General features: G+C 34.5%; 2 protein-coding genes across 3 annotated transcripts; one reads left to right on the top strand and one right to left on the bottom strand.

Moving 5' to 3' along the window:
• Positions 1-5,043: 5,043 nt before the first annotated feature.
• Positions 5,044-9,281, top strand: LOC121253101 (leucine-rich repeat receptor protein kinase EMS1-like). Its single transcript, XM_041153006.1, is given in 2 exon segments — positions 5,044-6,270; positions 6,273-9,281. Coding segments are annotated over 2 exon segments (3,882 nt in total). The 5' UTR covers positions 5,044-5,213; the 3' UTR covers positions 9,098-9,281.
• A 2,265-nt stretch (positions 9,282-11,546) lies between these two features.
• Positions 11,547-13,252, bottom strand: LOC121251444. Of its 2 annotated transcripts, none has more exons than XM_041150705.1 (3): positions 12,843-13,252; positions 12,358-12,449; positions 11,547-11,918 (listed from the first exon to the last, which is right to left on the bottom strand). In XM_041150705.1, the coding sequence occupies exons 1-3, from the start codon at positions 13,234-13,236 to the stop codon at positions 11,868-11,870; spliced, it is 537 nt and encodes a 178-aa protein (XP_041006639.1). In that variant the 5' UTR covers positions 13,237-13,252; the 3' UTR covers positions 11,547-11,867. The 2 variants fall into 2 exon arrangements, with proteins under 2 accessions (XP_041006639.1, XP_041006640.1); XM_041150706.1 differs by having other exon boundaries at positions 12,358-12,446.
• Positions 13,253-15,578: the final 2,326 nt, after the last annotated feature.

The following is a 15,578-nucleotide window of genomic DNA, read 5'->3' as shown; positions in this document are numbered from 1 at the left end:
TTCATTCTCAGAACTGGACCTGTGTTCTTTCCTAGTCTTTTCACTCTTTTTTTTCATCTATCTATAATTTGCGTGCACGCATCAATGCCCTTTGGCTTGGAAATGTATTACTGTCACAAAAACACATTTTACAATAGAAAATTTTTATTCTTGAGCATTGTACATCACACCATTATTTTTATGATTTTTTTAATTTTATTTTCTTATCAAATGTATGATATATAAATTATAAGTAAAATAATTTAATTATTTTAAGAGTAATAAAATGAAAAGAAAAACTTTAAAAAAATTTAAAAAAAATAAAAAAAATTATAGTGTGTGGTATATGGATTTATGAATAACAATGCTCTATAAAAATATCTCTCCTTTTAAAATACTATTGTATAAAATATTATAAAAACGACGTATATTTATCATTTTTTATCTTCCTTTTTTTAACATTGAACCCTTTGGCTTGGAAAAAAAATATTTGTTTGGAAACATAAATTTTAAAAAGAATAATCCTACTTAACATCCACACACTACACATCTTTTATTTTTTCTTTTCTTTTTTTTATAACAAATATGTGGTGTATAGATGATAACTGATAAGTATAAAAATTTAATTAATTTAATAAGAAAAAGATAAATAATAATAACAAAAATTTTAAAAATATATAATATGTGATGTAAGATGATGAGCATAACCCTTTTAAAAAACTCAAAATCTTTTCGGTCTCGGTTCAAATAATTTTACGAAGACACAAAAGTCAAAAGCTTGAACCCATAATATTTGTTTTTTCTAACATCTAAACACTTAACATTTAACTATTAAATTTAACTTAATTCAAAACTTTTTTTATACATAGAACTCATAATATTTTTCAACTCAATACCTATTTATATGTGGAACATATAATTTTTTTCAACTTCTCATAAATATATTCATTTTAAACTCATTTTAAATATATTCTACAAAACTTACTTTATCATCTCAACTCATTATTATTCATAAATAATCGATTCAGTTTAATATCTAAACACAGTTTTAGATATTGTTTGAATAATGAGATGAATTGAGATAATAGTTAAAAAAAATTATTATTAAAAAATTATTTTTTAATATTATTATTATTTTAAAATTAAAAAAATTAAATTATTTATTATATTTTAGGTAAGAATTTAAAAAAATTATAATAATAAAATAAGATAAAATAAAATAAAATAATTATTTATCAGATCTTATTCTTTTTAAAAAGAATTATTATAACTTTTCTTAAAAAAAAAAAATCAAACGTACCAAGATAAGCCGTTGATGGGTTGCTCGATGTGAAGAGACAGCTAGCAGCTGTGGCCTTGGGCCACAGTCCCGCCTTTGGGTTTTCTGATTCTCATGTCTCATCAAATATCACCCAGAGAGTGAAGTTGAAGAACCAGTACGAGAGCTTCGTTTTGTACGTAAATTCAATTTAACTCAATATTATAATTTTTTTAATCTTAAAATAATAATAATATTATTAAAAAATAATATTTTAATAATATTTTATCATTTCAACTCAATTCAATTTAAAATTTAAATTAAAAAATACACGCCACGGTGAGAAGACAGCCCTGATCTTGAGAATGCCCTTTACCTCCGTTTGGGTAGTAGTGTTTTTTAGAAAATATTATAATAATATTATTATTATTATTATTTACAAAATATCTGAAGTCGGTACTAAAATGCAACCTTATTATCCATCCGCATCTGGGCTCCGGTCATCCCCTCCCTCCCATTCTCTGTTGTCTTTAAAATCCCAACTCCGTCACTTGCGAGGATTTTCTCGTCAATTCATCATTCCTGGGGATAAAAGACCGCACCTTGGACTCTGACTGTACCTTAATATATATATATATTATTATTTTTCCCAGAAATTCCTGGGGCCCAAATAATGTTTGCGTGATGGAAGCTAATAAATCAGCTATGTGTCAGAGATTGGGGGGGTCCCCCATTCATATGCTGTATAAATTATTAATATATGTAGAATTTGGATTTTGTATGCGCAATTAAGGCATTGCTCCTTCTTTCCCAATAAACAAGTTTGAGTCATGAGTTCAAATAATAATAATTCATGCTCTTCAGCCAGTACACAACAAACTCACTCTTTTCTACCTCTGTCCATCTGCCCAATGCATTAATATCCCATAGTACCCTCTCCACCCTCAACTGTATCTTTGTAGTTGTATGCTCTGCATCAAGCCATTTTTTTCAAAATATGGAAAATAAAAAATAAAATAAATTCTCAGGGACATTCACACAACTCACGTTGAAGATTAAAAGCATATCTCTCGTTCGTTTTTTAGAGGAGTTAAATTGAGTTGAAATAAATATTAAAAATTAAATAAAATATTATTAAATTATATTTTTTCATATTATTTTTATTTTCAGATTTAAAAAAATTAAAAATTTTTTTATTTCATGTAAAAATTAAAAAAATTTATAAAAATAAAATAAAATAAAATAAAATGAGATAAAATTTTTTATAAAAGTGGACGAGACCTAGTGACCCAAATCATCCGGGACCACATGACAATAGACTTGTTAATAATAATGATGATGATGATAATAAAACTTGCACCTTGCATTAGTTTCATTAAAGTGAATAGGGTACACGAAAATAAAGTCAGTAGAAGATTCAAAATATTGTCTCGTGAAACTTGGGTCAAGATAATTAAAGGAAAAGTCAATATATAAGACAATTCGCAATAGTCCAAAGTACTGTATATTGAGGTGCTGCGGTTGGCCGTTACAGTTTATTAATGCAGGACATTGAAGCTGACTGTTTTTTTATTTATTTTTTGGATAACAAAGCAATTCATTTCAGCAAAACCTTAATGAGTTTTCCAGACCAGACGACTTGTGAGATACAATCTGAAAAAGAATCTCATTACACACAAATATCATCTACATGCCAAGCATATTTTGGCGCTTCAACGCCACCCGTTGAAACTACCGTAGCGGAGCGGAGGCAAATTTGTCTATTGCGTATGGAAGATCAATCGGAACAGAAGCTTATGGACAGCCTCATTCCCATCACATATTTTGAAGCTGACTTTTTGGATGCTTAGATGGAAACGTCATATGCATGCACCTGATACATACCTCTCAATTGCACTCATCAAGAAAAGCATGGCACCAGCAAAGAGGAGATGAGCAGCTTGATCCCTTCTTGCAAGATGGTGCCCGCACATATGGGAATGGGGTGGGGGATACTTGGACAAGGCAGATATTGAAGATATAAGGTTGAGGACTCCCGATCATGTTGTGATCAAGTGTGTTACTGTTAGATGTAGAAAATTGCATGGCGCGCATGAGATCATAGGCTAAATGTAGGGTATGTGAAACTCGCGCATTGGCTTATTAATAACATTTTCAAGCTAGCTTGAACAATTTAGTTGTCTGAAAGTTCTATAAAATAGCGCGTTTGAGCATTAGGTGGTGGTGATTGGTTGAAAAATCAATAGATTGAACCATTTTTTAGTTAGAGAAGAAACACAAAAAAGAAAAAGAAAATACAACTAATGTTAATTAAAGGGACGGAATTAAGAAGGAATAAAGCCTCCATCCCCTTTGGAGGGTTAGATATCCTTAAGATATAGGGCTGGTTTAGATTTTGAGATGAGATGGTTTTAGATGAAAGTTAAAAAAAATATTGTTAGAATATTAATTTTTACTATTATTATATTTTTGAGATTTGAAAAATTTGAATTGAGATTTAAAAAAATGTAATTGTTTATTATATTTTGTGTGAGAGTTTGAAAAAATTATAATAATGAGATGAGATGAAATATTTTTTGAATTAAAACGGATCATAGAGGTTTTAAAGGGAATTAGCGGAGTGATTATTGAGGGGGAAAGAACAACTAATATTAAAAGAAAAAAAAAATATCAATGGCTATGATCATAACAAAGTGCTGCATGTAATGGCTTTTGAATCTAAATTGGCTCAAAAAAATATAAAATGTGGTGACTTCTCCATGTCAGGCCACCCTGGATTTTTCATACTTTAATTGGGATAATATTCGTGATCTTCATTCACCATATATATTTCAATATATAAAATAGTGCCGGAGTTGTTAGATTCCACTCAACCACGAAGCTAGAACCATGAAAAGTGCAAAAGTCACGAGAGTGATCATGGAGAGTATCCATTCATGAACGAACAAACGAACAAAATTAAGGTCTCGTTTGGATTTAAAAATGAGTTAAAGTAAGTTAAGATAGATTGTGAATAGTAATAAAATAGATTGTGAATAGTAATAAAATTTATGAATTAAAGTTAATGAATAGTAATAAATAATAGTGAGATGAGTTGAGATGAATACTAATAATGATATACTAGTAACATATTGTATAATATATTATATAATAATATTATAAAATAAGATATTTTTATGAAATAATATTATTTTTATAAAATATTTTATAAAAATACTTCTCATTTAAAATATAATTATATAAAATATTATATATAAATCATTTTCTCAAAATTATAGATAAAAAACCACAACAACAAAAAAAGGACGTACGAAAAGTGAGAGGCAAAATTGGCCATATTTGCCAACCAAAATGAAAAGAAAAAGAGAGAGTAAAGACAAAACCCGGGTTTTCTGACGTAGCAGCAGCCAAGCAGTAGGAGGAGGATTCCTTGTATGTTGCGTGATGGATGTACATTGTCACTATCACAATTTTTTTATTTATTTATTCTATTTTTATGGATTTTGGTCTAAAAGGATAAATAGCGAGGCCTTTGGTGGTTTCTTACAAAATTAAAAGAGTAATGATAGATATAAGTATAAATAGATAAATTTTATATAAATTTTTTTTGTAAAAAAATTAGGTCTTAATAATAAATAATAATTTTTTTATATTTTTTTTTATCACGAGACTTATCTATTTATTTAAAATTTATAAAAATCATTTCTCGCATAAAAAACTGAGTTGCCGTTACAATGTCTCAAAGTCACGTGAGCTGAGTGCCCTTTCTCTGACACATGTAACTTCTTTTGGCCCCTTCCAGCACCGTACCTCTCCTTCTGCGTTAATTTGTGTGTGTGTAATGGGAAATGCATTGGCCATGGCTTTCAAGCTTCCCAACCTCCATGCCCCTCTCTTTATTGATGGACTCCTTTATATAAGCTTTCTTCATGTGTAAAAAAAAGTTCATTTCTTCACACGTTAAACCCTAACAGTTATGGCTCCCAAGCTCCAGATTCTCACCCTCTTTGTGCTCCACTTTTTCCTTTTGGCCTTTTCAGACCTCAATGAGCAAATACCAGAAAGAAAAGCTCTTCTGGCCTTCAAAACCTCTCTTGAAGACCCACATGTTCTTTTTCAATGGAACCCATCTACCCCTCACTGCAACTGGGTCGGCGTCTCCTGCCACCTTGGCCGAATCGTCCAACTCTCCCTTCCAACACGGTCCCTCAAAGGTCCACTCTCTCCTTCTCTGTTCTCTCTTTCCAGCCTCATTTCTCTAGACCTCTCCTCCAACTTCCTCTACGGAAAAATCCCGTCTCAGATATCCAATCTTCAAAGCCTGACAGAGCTCTCTCTAGGCGGCAACGAGTTGTCCGGGGAGATCCCGCTTCAACTCACTGAGTTAACCCAGCTGCAGACCCTCAAACTCGGGCCCAACTCTCTTACTGGTAAAATCCCAGAACAGCTCGGAGAACTGACCCAGCTGAGAACCCTCGACCTCTCCGGGAACGCACTCACCGGAAATGTCCCGCCCCGGATAGGGAGCTTGACCCGGCTCCAGTTCCTGGACGTTGGAAATAATCTCCTCTCAGGTTCTCTCCCACCAATACTTTTTACAAACCTTCAGTCTCTAACTTCATTGGACATATCGAACAATTCCTTTTCTGGGACAATCCCACCGGAAATTGGTTCCTTGAAGAACCTCACTGATCTTTATATCGGAATTAACAAGTTTTCTGGTCAGGTTCCTAAAGAAATTGGCGAGCTGCAAAAGCTCGAAAACTTTTTTTCACCGTCCTGTTTACTAACGGGTCCGTTGCCCGATGAATTTTCTCAGTTAGAATCACTCAGCAAACTCGACCTTTCATATAACCCGTTAAGGTGTTCAATACCAAAGTCTATTGGGAAGTTGCAGAACTTGAGCATTTTGAATCTCGTATTTGCTGAGCTGAATGGGTCCGTTCCGGCCGAGCTTGGAAACTGTAGTAACTTAAAAACTTTGATGCTTTCGTTTAATTCGTTATCCGGGTCATTGCCAGAGGAGCTATCTGAGCTCCCATGTTGACATTTTCTGCTGAAAAGAATGAACTTTCGGGGCCATTGCCTTCTTGGCTAGGAAAGTGGGAAATGATGGAGTCGCTTTTACTTTCAAGCAATCGGTTCACCGGGGAAATCCCGCCCGAGATTGGGAATTTCTCTATGCTCAACCATCTCAGCTTGAGCAATAACTTGTTGACGGGTTCGATACCAGAGGAGTTGTGTAATGCCTTATCACTTACAGAGATTGATCTTGATAGTAATTTCCTGTCAGGGACGATTGAGAACACGTTTCTGAAGTGCAGGAATCTTACCCAGTTGGTTTTGGTGAATAATGAGATCGTTGGTACGATACCGGTGTACCTTTTTGAGCTTCCACTGATGGTACTTGATCTCGACTCCAATAACTTCACGGGTACAATACCTGCGAGTCTATGGAATTCAACGAGTTTGATGGAATTCTCTGCTGGGAATAATCTGTTGGAGGGCTCTCTTCCTATGGAGATTGGCAGCGCAGTTGCTTTGCAAAGGCTTGTTCTCAGTAATAACCAGTTGAGAGGCGGTATACCAAAGGAGTTTGGAAATCTCACAGCTCTTTCTGTTCTTAATTTGAATTTGAATCTCCTGGAAGGGAACATTCCAACGGAGCTTGGAGACTGCACTTCACTTACGACTTTGGACCTTGGAAACAATCTTCTTGATGGCTCTATTCCGGAGAAACTTGCTGACCTGGCTCAGCTACAATGCCTGGTCCTTTCTCACAACAATCTGTCTGGGTTCATTCCTTCAAATCCGTCCTTGTATTTTCGTCAGGCCACCATGCCTGATTTGAGCTTTGTTCAACACCACGGGGTGTTTGATCTGTCTTTCAATAGATTTTCTGGCACAATCCCTGAAGAGTTGGGAAACTGTGTGGTGGTGGTGGATCTTTTAATCAGCAACAACATGCTTTCTGGAGGAATTCCAAGATCCCTCTCTCGCTTAACAAACCTTACGACGTTGGATTTGTCAGGTAATTTGCTAACTGGCTCCATTCCACCGGAATTTGGTGATTCCCGCAAGCTTCAAGGATTGTATCTTGGAAACAATCTGCTCACAGGCATGATCCCTGGAAGCTTAGGTCGTTTGAGTAGTTTGGTGAAGCTCAACTTGACTGGTAATAAGTTATCTGGTTCACTTCCAATGAGTTTGGGGAACTTAACAGAGCTGACCCACTTAGATTTGAGCTCTAACGATCTCAATGGTGAGCTTCCTGCTTCTTTATCAAGCATGCTGAACCTTGTGGGTCTTTATGTTCAGCAGAACAGGCTTTCTGGTCAGGTTGATGAGCTGTTCTCCAATTCCATGTCCTGGAAGATTGAAACTATGAATTTCAGTAATAATTTCTTTGGTGGGGAGTTGCCAAGGTCTTTGGGCAATTTGTCCTACTTGACACGTTTGGATCTACATGGAAATTTGTTTGCTGGGTATATTCCACCAGACCTTGGGAATCTGATGCAACTTGAGTATTTTGATCTTTCGAGGAATAGGCTTTCTGGACATATACCAGAAAAAATATGTGGCCTAATGAACCTGTTTTTCCTGAATTTAGAGGAAAATAGATTGGAAGGGCCTGTTCCCAGAAACGGTATTTGTCTGAACCTATCAAGAATTCTGCTTGCGGGGAACAAAAACCTTTGTGGGAGAATTATGGGTTTGGACTGCCAGATTAGAAGCTTTGAGAAGTCAGCATTGTTAAATGCCTGGGGGCTGGCTGGGATTGTAGTTGGAGTTACACTCATCATTCTTACTGTAGTTTTTGCTATGCGGAGATGGATTCCTGGAAACTGCTGGCAGAATGGTCCTGAGGAAATCGAGGAAAGCAAATTAGACAGTTTTATAGATCAAAATCTCTACTTCTTAAGCAGCAGCAGATCTAAGGAACCTTTGAGCATCAATCTAGCCATGTTTGAGCAGCCTCTCCTGAAACTAACCTTGGTTGATATTCTTGAAGCCACGAACAATTTCTGCAAGACAAACATAATTGGAGATGGAGGTTTTGGAACTGTATACAAAGCAACCTTGCCCAATGGTAAAACCGTTGCTGTTAAGAAGCTAAGCGAAGCTAAAACACAGGGTAATCGGGAATTTATTGCTGAAATGGAAACTTTGGGAAAGGTTAAGCACCAAAATCTCGTCCCATTGCTTGGGTACTGCTCCTTCGGGGAGGAAAAGCTCCTGGTGTATGAATATATGGTCAATGGGAGCCTAGATCTTTGGCTGAGAAGTCGGACAGGGGCTCTTGAAATCCTCAACTGGGACAGACGCTTCAAGATTGCAACTGGTGCTGCACGTGGGCTTGCTTTTCTTCACCATGGGTTCGTCCCCCATATAATTCACAGGGATATTAAAGCCAGCAACATCTTACTCGATGAAGACTTTGAACCCAAGGTTGCAGACTTTGGGCTTGCAAGATTGATCAGTGCTTGTGAGACTCATGTTACAACTGACATTGCAGGAACATTTGGCTACATTCCTCCCGAGTATGGGCAGAGTGGGAGGTCCACTTCAAGGGGAGATGTTTACAGTTTTGGGGTAATTTTACTTGAATTAGTGACCGGGAAAGAGCCAACTGGACCTGTTTTTAAAGAGATTGAAGGCGGGAATCTGGTCGGTTGGGTGTTTCAAAAGATCAATAGCCGGAAGGCCATTGATGTTCTTGATCCTGTTGTTCTTAATGCTGATTCAAAGCAGATGATGCTTCAAATGCTGCAGATTGCTTGTGTATGTCTGTCTGACATTCCTGCCAACAGGCCTTCCATGCTTCAAGTACTGAAGTTACTGAAAGCGCTCAAAGAGTAGTAGTAGATGTAGAGTTTCTGTTTGATTAGGGGTAATAGGTTTATTGTTACAATAATTTACTGTGAATCTTTAGTTGTAAAGAGTTTCAGTTTAGTAAAATCTAACTGCAATTTGGTGTTTCAAACACGCTTATGAGTAATTTGATATCTCTGCAAGTACTGTAAAAAAAAAACTTTTACGTATCGATTCTGGGAGTTGCACCATTTTGTAGTTTGGAATTTCATGATTGCAGCGAAAAAAGGAGGATGAAAGTCAGTCCATTATGTGTAGCATTGTCGTGATCCAGGGCGCCAAAATGATATCATTTTCAACTCTTTAATCCGTTACTTTTATGGGGTTTTTTGTTTTGTTTGGGCAACTCGTATTCCAATTCACAACGGTACTATAAGGTTGGAAAAGAGAAATCCAACCCATCACATTTCGTGGGCGATCCATTAATCTGTTCATTTTCTGTCTTTGAATTTTTGCTGAGCAAAGTTTGTGAACAGGGCTTCCAGGTGGAGGGATCTTTCTCGTCCAACAACCATTGCTTCTTTTGTTTGATCCATTAGTAAAGAGCTTACAACCAACAGCGTACATACTTTGAGCTGGAATTCAAAAGTCTTGTACCCACAACATAGGCATACATTATCCTAAAATCTGTCTCTTCTGGTGAATGTTCGTTTTTCAATGGTTATTGGCCACCTCGTATCCCTGTCAACCCAAACAAAATGGTTTTAAGAAGTTTGACTCATTAGAGATGCGATAGTTATTAGGTTTCGTTTGGATTGAGAGTTGAGATGAAATAAAAGTTGAATAAAATATTATTTTTTTAATATTATTATTATTTTAAGATTTAAAAAATTTAAATTATTTATTATATTTTATATAAAAATTTAAAAAAATTATAATAATAAGATGAGTTAATATCACTTCTCAATCAAACGGAGCCTCACAATGCAGAAGTTGAACCTCTTCCTTTTCTATCCATTTATGCAAAATATTGTGGATTTTTTAAATAATAGTTTCTTAAGTTCTACTTTTTTTATTTTAAAAAAAAAAAAAAAGTAAAAAATAAAAATAGTAGGAGTGGATGATTGGGGGTAGTTTCCCTCTGCCCGAACATACCATAATAGCACTCTACCTTCTATACGTTGGAAACGTGACAAGAAGGGCCTAGACGGTAAAGGACCGCAGGTGCTCCTTCGGATTTAAGCCATAACTTAGACCCTAATCTCATTAAAAAAATAAATCTAATAACTTAATAATAAGAAGTGAATCAATATTAAAATTGCCTAATATATACTAAATCACTTGAGAGTAATCTACCTTTTGTCACTACTTCCTCTATAAAGTACTCTTTTGAGAAAGAAAAAAACCCAAAATATTAACATAAAAAAAGTGGAAACAGGAAAAAATCTTCCCTAGATCTTCTCTTCTGGATAGATAAGCTTCAAAGTCTAACAAATCCATTGGACTGGATTGCATTATAAGATGAATGGATAGCACAACAAACTTTATTATTAAAATGTGATTTGACCAACAGATCGATATGCAAACTCTCCGTCTGGACGTCCACGTCTCTTATCTCCTTTATCCCTTTTGTACCATCTTCGGCCATGCACTAAATTTCACAATAATTATTGATTGACACGTTCTGTAAATTTATAAATTGAATATGATTTTATATAAATATATTTTATCATAAAAATAATTTTAAAATTTAATGTATTATATCGCAAGAAATTGTGATTTTATAAAAATAAATTTACAAATTAAGAATATTAAAACTCTAACACTCTTATTTAAAAGTGATAATATACGATACAATCCGTTAACTCAACACAAACACGATAATAACAAGTTTAAATTTAATCTTAACAGGTTTGAGTAAAAAACGAATTGATTTATTAAGATATTTTTTTTAACATATTGATAATGGGTCCACTCATTTTGACTCATTAAAAAATTTAAAATTAACAATTATATTCTTATACCTAAAAATAAAATTATTAAAATTTTAAATTTAATATTTTTATTATTTAGATTGTAATTTTGAATTTATAATTAATTTTATATTTTTTTATAGGTCAAACGAGTTAAAACTTAATTAGGTCAAACGAGTTAATTTTAAATTTGTTCAACCCATTAATATAAACAGATTGAAATAAGTCAAGTGGTGTTAATCTATTTTATAGTATTCACTAACTAGTAAAAATGGATATACACGACCCAACAAGTTATGTTAAAAAGTCTGTTAAGATTTAAAATTTTAACACGATAAACTTAATAAGCAGTATTCAAGTTAACCCATATAGTATAATATATAAAACTTGACATGACACGATGCGTTAACCCAATTCGACATCCTACACCTACCCTAAGCAAAATATCTCGTATAAACAATCCTTAAAAGAGAAGAAATTAATAGCAAACTTTATTAGGAATACTAAAAAGAAGAAAACGCTAATTTTCAACCTATGACACACCGTGGCACTGAACCAAATTGACGATCCAGAAGAATATACAAAATGGGTTTGACACCTATGAAGAGTGCACTAAAACGGCCACTAGCATAGCACATTAAATCCTTTTAAGTGCACTCAAATGGTGATCTCCCATGCACAAATCTTCCAGCCATATTATTACAGAAGCTAGCAAATAAAACAAGAAAGAAGAGAGTATAAGGGTGAAAAAAACACAGCAGAAAATAAAACAAAAGAAAAAAATTTATTACAGAAAGAATCTTTCACAGATGACAGGTGCCACCGGTACGTTAAAGCGGTCTCTCTCATGTCCCATCTTGATCACCGTCTGTTTTACTTTCCAGCTGTGGGACCACCTATTGGGACACAAAAATCTTTAATCTATCATAAAGATCAACTGCATTATACCTTCTCAAACAGACTCCAATTAAGATGCAGAACCCAGAAAAAAGGGTGCAATTTCAGCCTCTCCCATGTTGTGGAAGCAATGATAAACCCATGTATACATATAGCAGAAGCACGTATAAAAACAAAGGCTTTTTGACTATAAGGTCGTTCATTGTAATCAATAGCTCACAAAGATCTGTACTTTTGGGTTGAAGAGGAACCCAGAAGCTGAGAGGGGTCAGGTTAAATTTCTCTAATCAGGATCGGGTAGTTAAGTACCTCAAAACTCTTAAATTACACTGCCCAATAAGCATTTGTAGACAAGTTCACATCTTTCACACCCAGTCCAAAATAAAAAACCTATAAATAACACACTCGACATGTTTATTGCAAAAATGTGTAACCAACCTGATCTTTTGATGGATTACAGGGGCGGGATGACACTCTAGCCCTTGGTCTCTTGTCAGCTCTAGTGCTGTCCTTTCTGGATCCTCCGCCTACTGCAAGAAAACCAAAACAAATTATAACTAACGCGATTAACTCAAAAGAACTCCAAAAAGAGCACAGAGAGAATAAGACCAAAAAGGATGTCATAATGTCACAAATATCTGAAGGCATCTTCGACAATTACAGTACCCATATTTCTGCAGGTTGCGTTTGTTTGGCATGTCGAAACCCATTAATTGTACAAGTTTAAAACATTAATATTTCATCGGGAAAATGTTTTTCACCTCTCTACATGATGTTAATAAAAATCCGTTCTTTCTAGACAAACAGAAATGTGCACCAAATAAAGAATTTTAGTTAGCAACTTCAAATGAAACCCATTGACAAGAACATGCGCCACTTGCACCACCAGTGCACGATAGATCACAGCATGCAGTTAACATTACCGGAGGTGGCGTGCTTATCTCTCCTCTGTGCCTTCGAATCTAAGGTCGACTCCGAGCTGTCCGGCAAGTGACGGTCCAGACGGAGAACATTCCGATCGTTGCTCTCAAACATTGAACGCACAAACGTGGCCTCCATGGTGTTCAAGAAGCGCACGTGCTTCTCGTTGGTCCATGAACCAGTTTGATGGGTTGGTACGTGCGAGTCCATGACAACCGGAAAACCACGTCCGACGCCGCCGGTAAACAGCCCGGTGGTTTTGATGCGAGTCGTATGAAATTTGAATAGCAAAGATGGAAACTCTCGTGGTTCTTTATAGAGGGTGTGCAGTTCGGTAGGAAAGGGTAGTTGACTGGAGAATATAGAAAGGATATACTCGCCGCCGTTAAAGCACATGTGGATTTAAAAAATAACTTTCTTCTCTCTCATGCCTTATTGAATGAAATTTAATAAATATTTTATGGAAAAACGCGAGTACCAAAGATTTAGGTAGACGAGGGGTTACCGGTACTGATCAGGTGGGTTAAAAATATCTGATTGCTTTTGAAGGTTCTTGAGATGTTGGTGAAGTGATAGATATTTTTGGCTACGGGAGGGACTGAAGTAAAGCATCAGTCCTGAGAATTTGGAAATAAATATCTGATCAGGGGATTTTTTTTCAAAATGTGTTCTTTTTTTTTTTTACTAAATTAATTTTGGATAAATAATTGAGTAAATCAAATACTGTTTCAATATCTATCTTTTTTTTTTATATAAATTAAATTTAGATAAATAATTGAGTAATATTAGATTTACTTTCAATATCCGTTCATACTCTTTTTATAAAAGTAGCCAGATTTATTGTTAAAAAATTATTTTTTTTTGGTGTCTCATATTTACCTATTTTTTAAGAAAAATACTAGTCTGTCCATGGTTTTGCCTTTTTGGATTTGACGGATAATGTATTTTAATTTTTTTTTCTTTTTTAAATATTTAAACAAGATACTATTAATATATTTAGATATATATATTAAAAAATTTTTAAAGATATTTAAAAGAAAAATAAAAAAAAATACAATTGCACGTGGGATACGCCATACGGTACATGCTCGGAGGAAGAATAGCAGGATTCTTTTTTTAAAGGAATTTGTACGCTGTACAGATTATTTTTTTAAAAAAATTATATTCGATTTGTAGGGTATTATAAGTTAAAAAATGATATTTACAGTTTTAAAATGTATAAATTTTATACATTCATTTTAAAAAAGATAGATAAATATAAAATCTACATTTAAAAATTATTAATTTTTAGTGAATCACACTTTTTTTTTTTCAAATAAATGCGTAAAACTTATACATCAGATATCATTACTATGCTATATATTGCATATTTGTATCTGATAGCAGTGAAGAAAAAAGGGCACAATTTGGCTCAGTTTTGACGTAAAACTAGCTTGATGGTTTTAAGAAAGCTGAATTAATGTAGAATTATAAATGAAATACAAATATGAAGAATTTCGGGGTTCATTATTCTCAATTGTCATATCTTAATTTTAAGAATTATATATATATATATATATATTTATTTTATTATGTGTTGGTCACGATTTTCACGAAATAGTTGTCGCGACAATGGCAACCTCGACGGAATTTATTCGACACAAAAGGTGGCAAAGTGCATTCCAGGAGGCTCTCTTTTTATGTGGACTACTACTTGTGGACCAAAAGCATGCATGGCTTCCCAAAATATCTGTTCGAATTTTTTGTCAATCTACGTTTGTTTTCTTTGTTTTTTTTTTTTTTTCAGTAAAAAACTTATAATGCCTAGCAAGTAAAAAAATTTCATCCTCTCTCTGCTGTCTTTGTAAGTCATGAGTTAAAACATGATTGTCTGTTCATAACAATGACAAAAGAGCAGAGCAGCAAATACTGTAGGCCACCTGTCATATGGAGAGTTGGATATTGTGATAAATGTATTTATTTCATCCTCTCTCTGCTGTCTTGTAAGTCATGAGTTAAAACAGGATTGTCTGTTCATAACAATGACAAAAGAGCAGAGCAGCAAATACTGTAGGCCACCTGTCATATGGAGAGTTGGATATTGTGATAAATGTATTTATATCAAGATAAGGAAACATGGATAGTGATTGAAGAACAGTACTTTTGCTTGTGCTGGGTCCCAAAATCCAGTCCTCGCAAATGCTCGATTTTGAGTGATTTATATTAGGTTCTGTTTTTGTTTTGTTTTTTTGAAGATTCACAACATCGCCGAGGATAAGGCCAAGCTGCAAAGAAAGAGATATTAAGAACATATTTGGGAAGCAAGGGAGTCCATTGAAGTCTCTCTCTCTCTCTCTGATTTGAACATTTGTATTATTGTTTTAGCTTCGATTTGGATAGTGAGTGTGGCGCCCTCGACCCCCACGTGTTATTTTTATGGAGTTCGTGACACCGGGATGATGACCTCATGGATCACGCACCCCAATAACTCTGATGCTCAAAGTGTACAACATACATAAAATGTACAGTAATTTTCGCAGCGGAAATGAAAGGTCTTTCTTTATAAAGTACCAGAATTGTTCATAAAACAGCAAAATAACTTTACAAATATTTTACAGTCTTCCGTCAGATAATTTAAAGAAAGCAAATAACATAAAGGAAACAAGTCCCAAAAACGCTGAACAACAAAACAGCGACTTAAGCTTCAGGCAGAGTTGGTCCTTCAGGTTCATACACGGGCTCTGCGTCAAAATCTACGG

This window comes from Juglans microcarpa x Juglans regia, chromosome 2S (assembly GCF_004785595.1).
Source record: "Juglans microcarpa x Juglans regia isolate MS1-56 chromosome 2S, Jm3101_v1.0, whole genome shotgun sequence".
Taxonomy (NCBI): Eukaryota; Viridiplantae; Streptophyta; class Magnoliopsida; order Fagales; family Juglandaceae; genus Juglans; species Juglans microcarpa x Juglans regia.
The sequence above is the reverse complement of the archived record's forward strand: the minus strand, read 5'-3'. Positions and strand labels throughout refer to the sequence as shown.

What these genes read in the sequence shown, in the direction of transcription:
- LOC121251444 (XM_041150705.1), bottom strand. Translation starts at nt 13,236, where the DNA reads ATGTGCTTTAACGGCGGCGAGTATATCCTTTCTATATTCTCCAGTCAA. An exon ending in AGATAAGCACGCCACCTCCG is followed by an intron (nt 12,450 to 12,842) that starts GTAATGTTAACT and finishes GTTTTCTTGCAG; the next exon opens with TAGGCGGAGGATCCAGAAAG. An exon ending in GTAATCCATCAAAAGATCAG is followed by an intron (nt 11,919 to 12,357) that starts GTTGGTTACACA and finishes GTGTCCCAATAG; the next exon opens with GTGGTCCCACAGCTGGAAAG.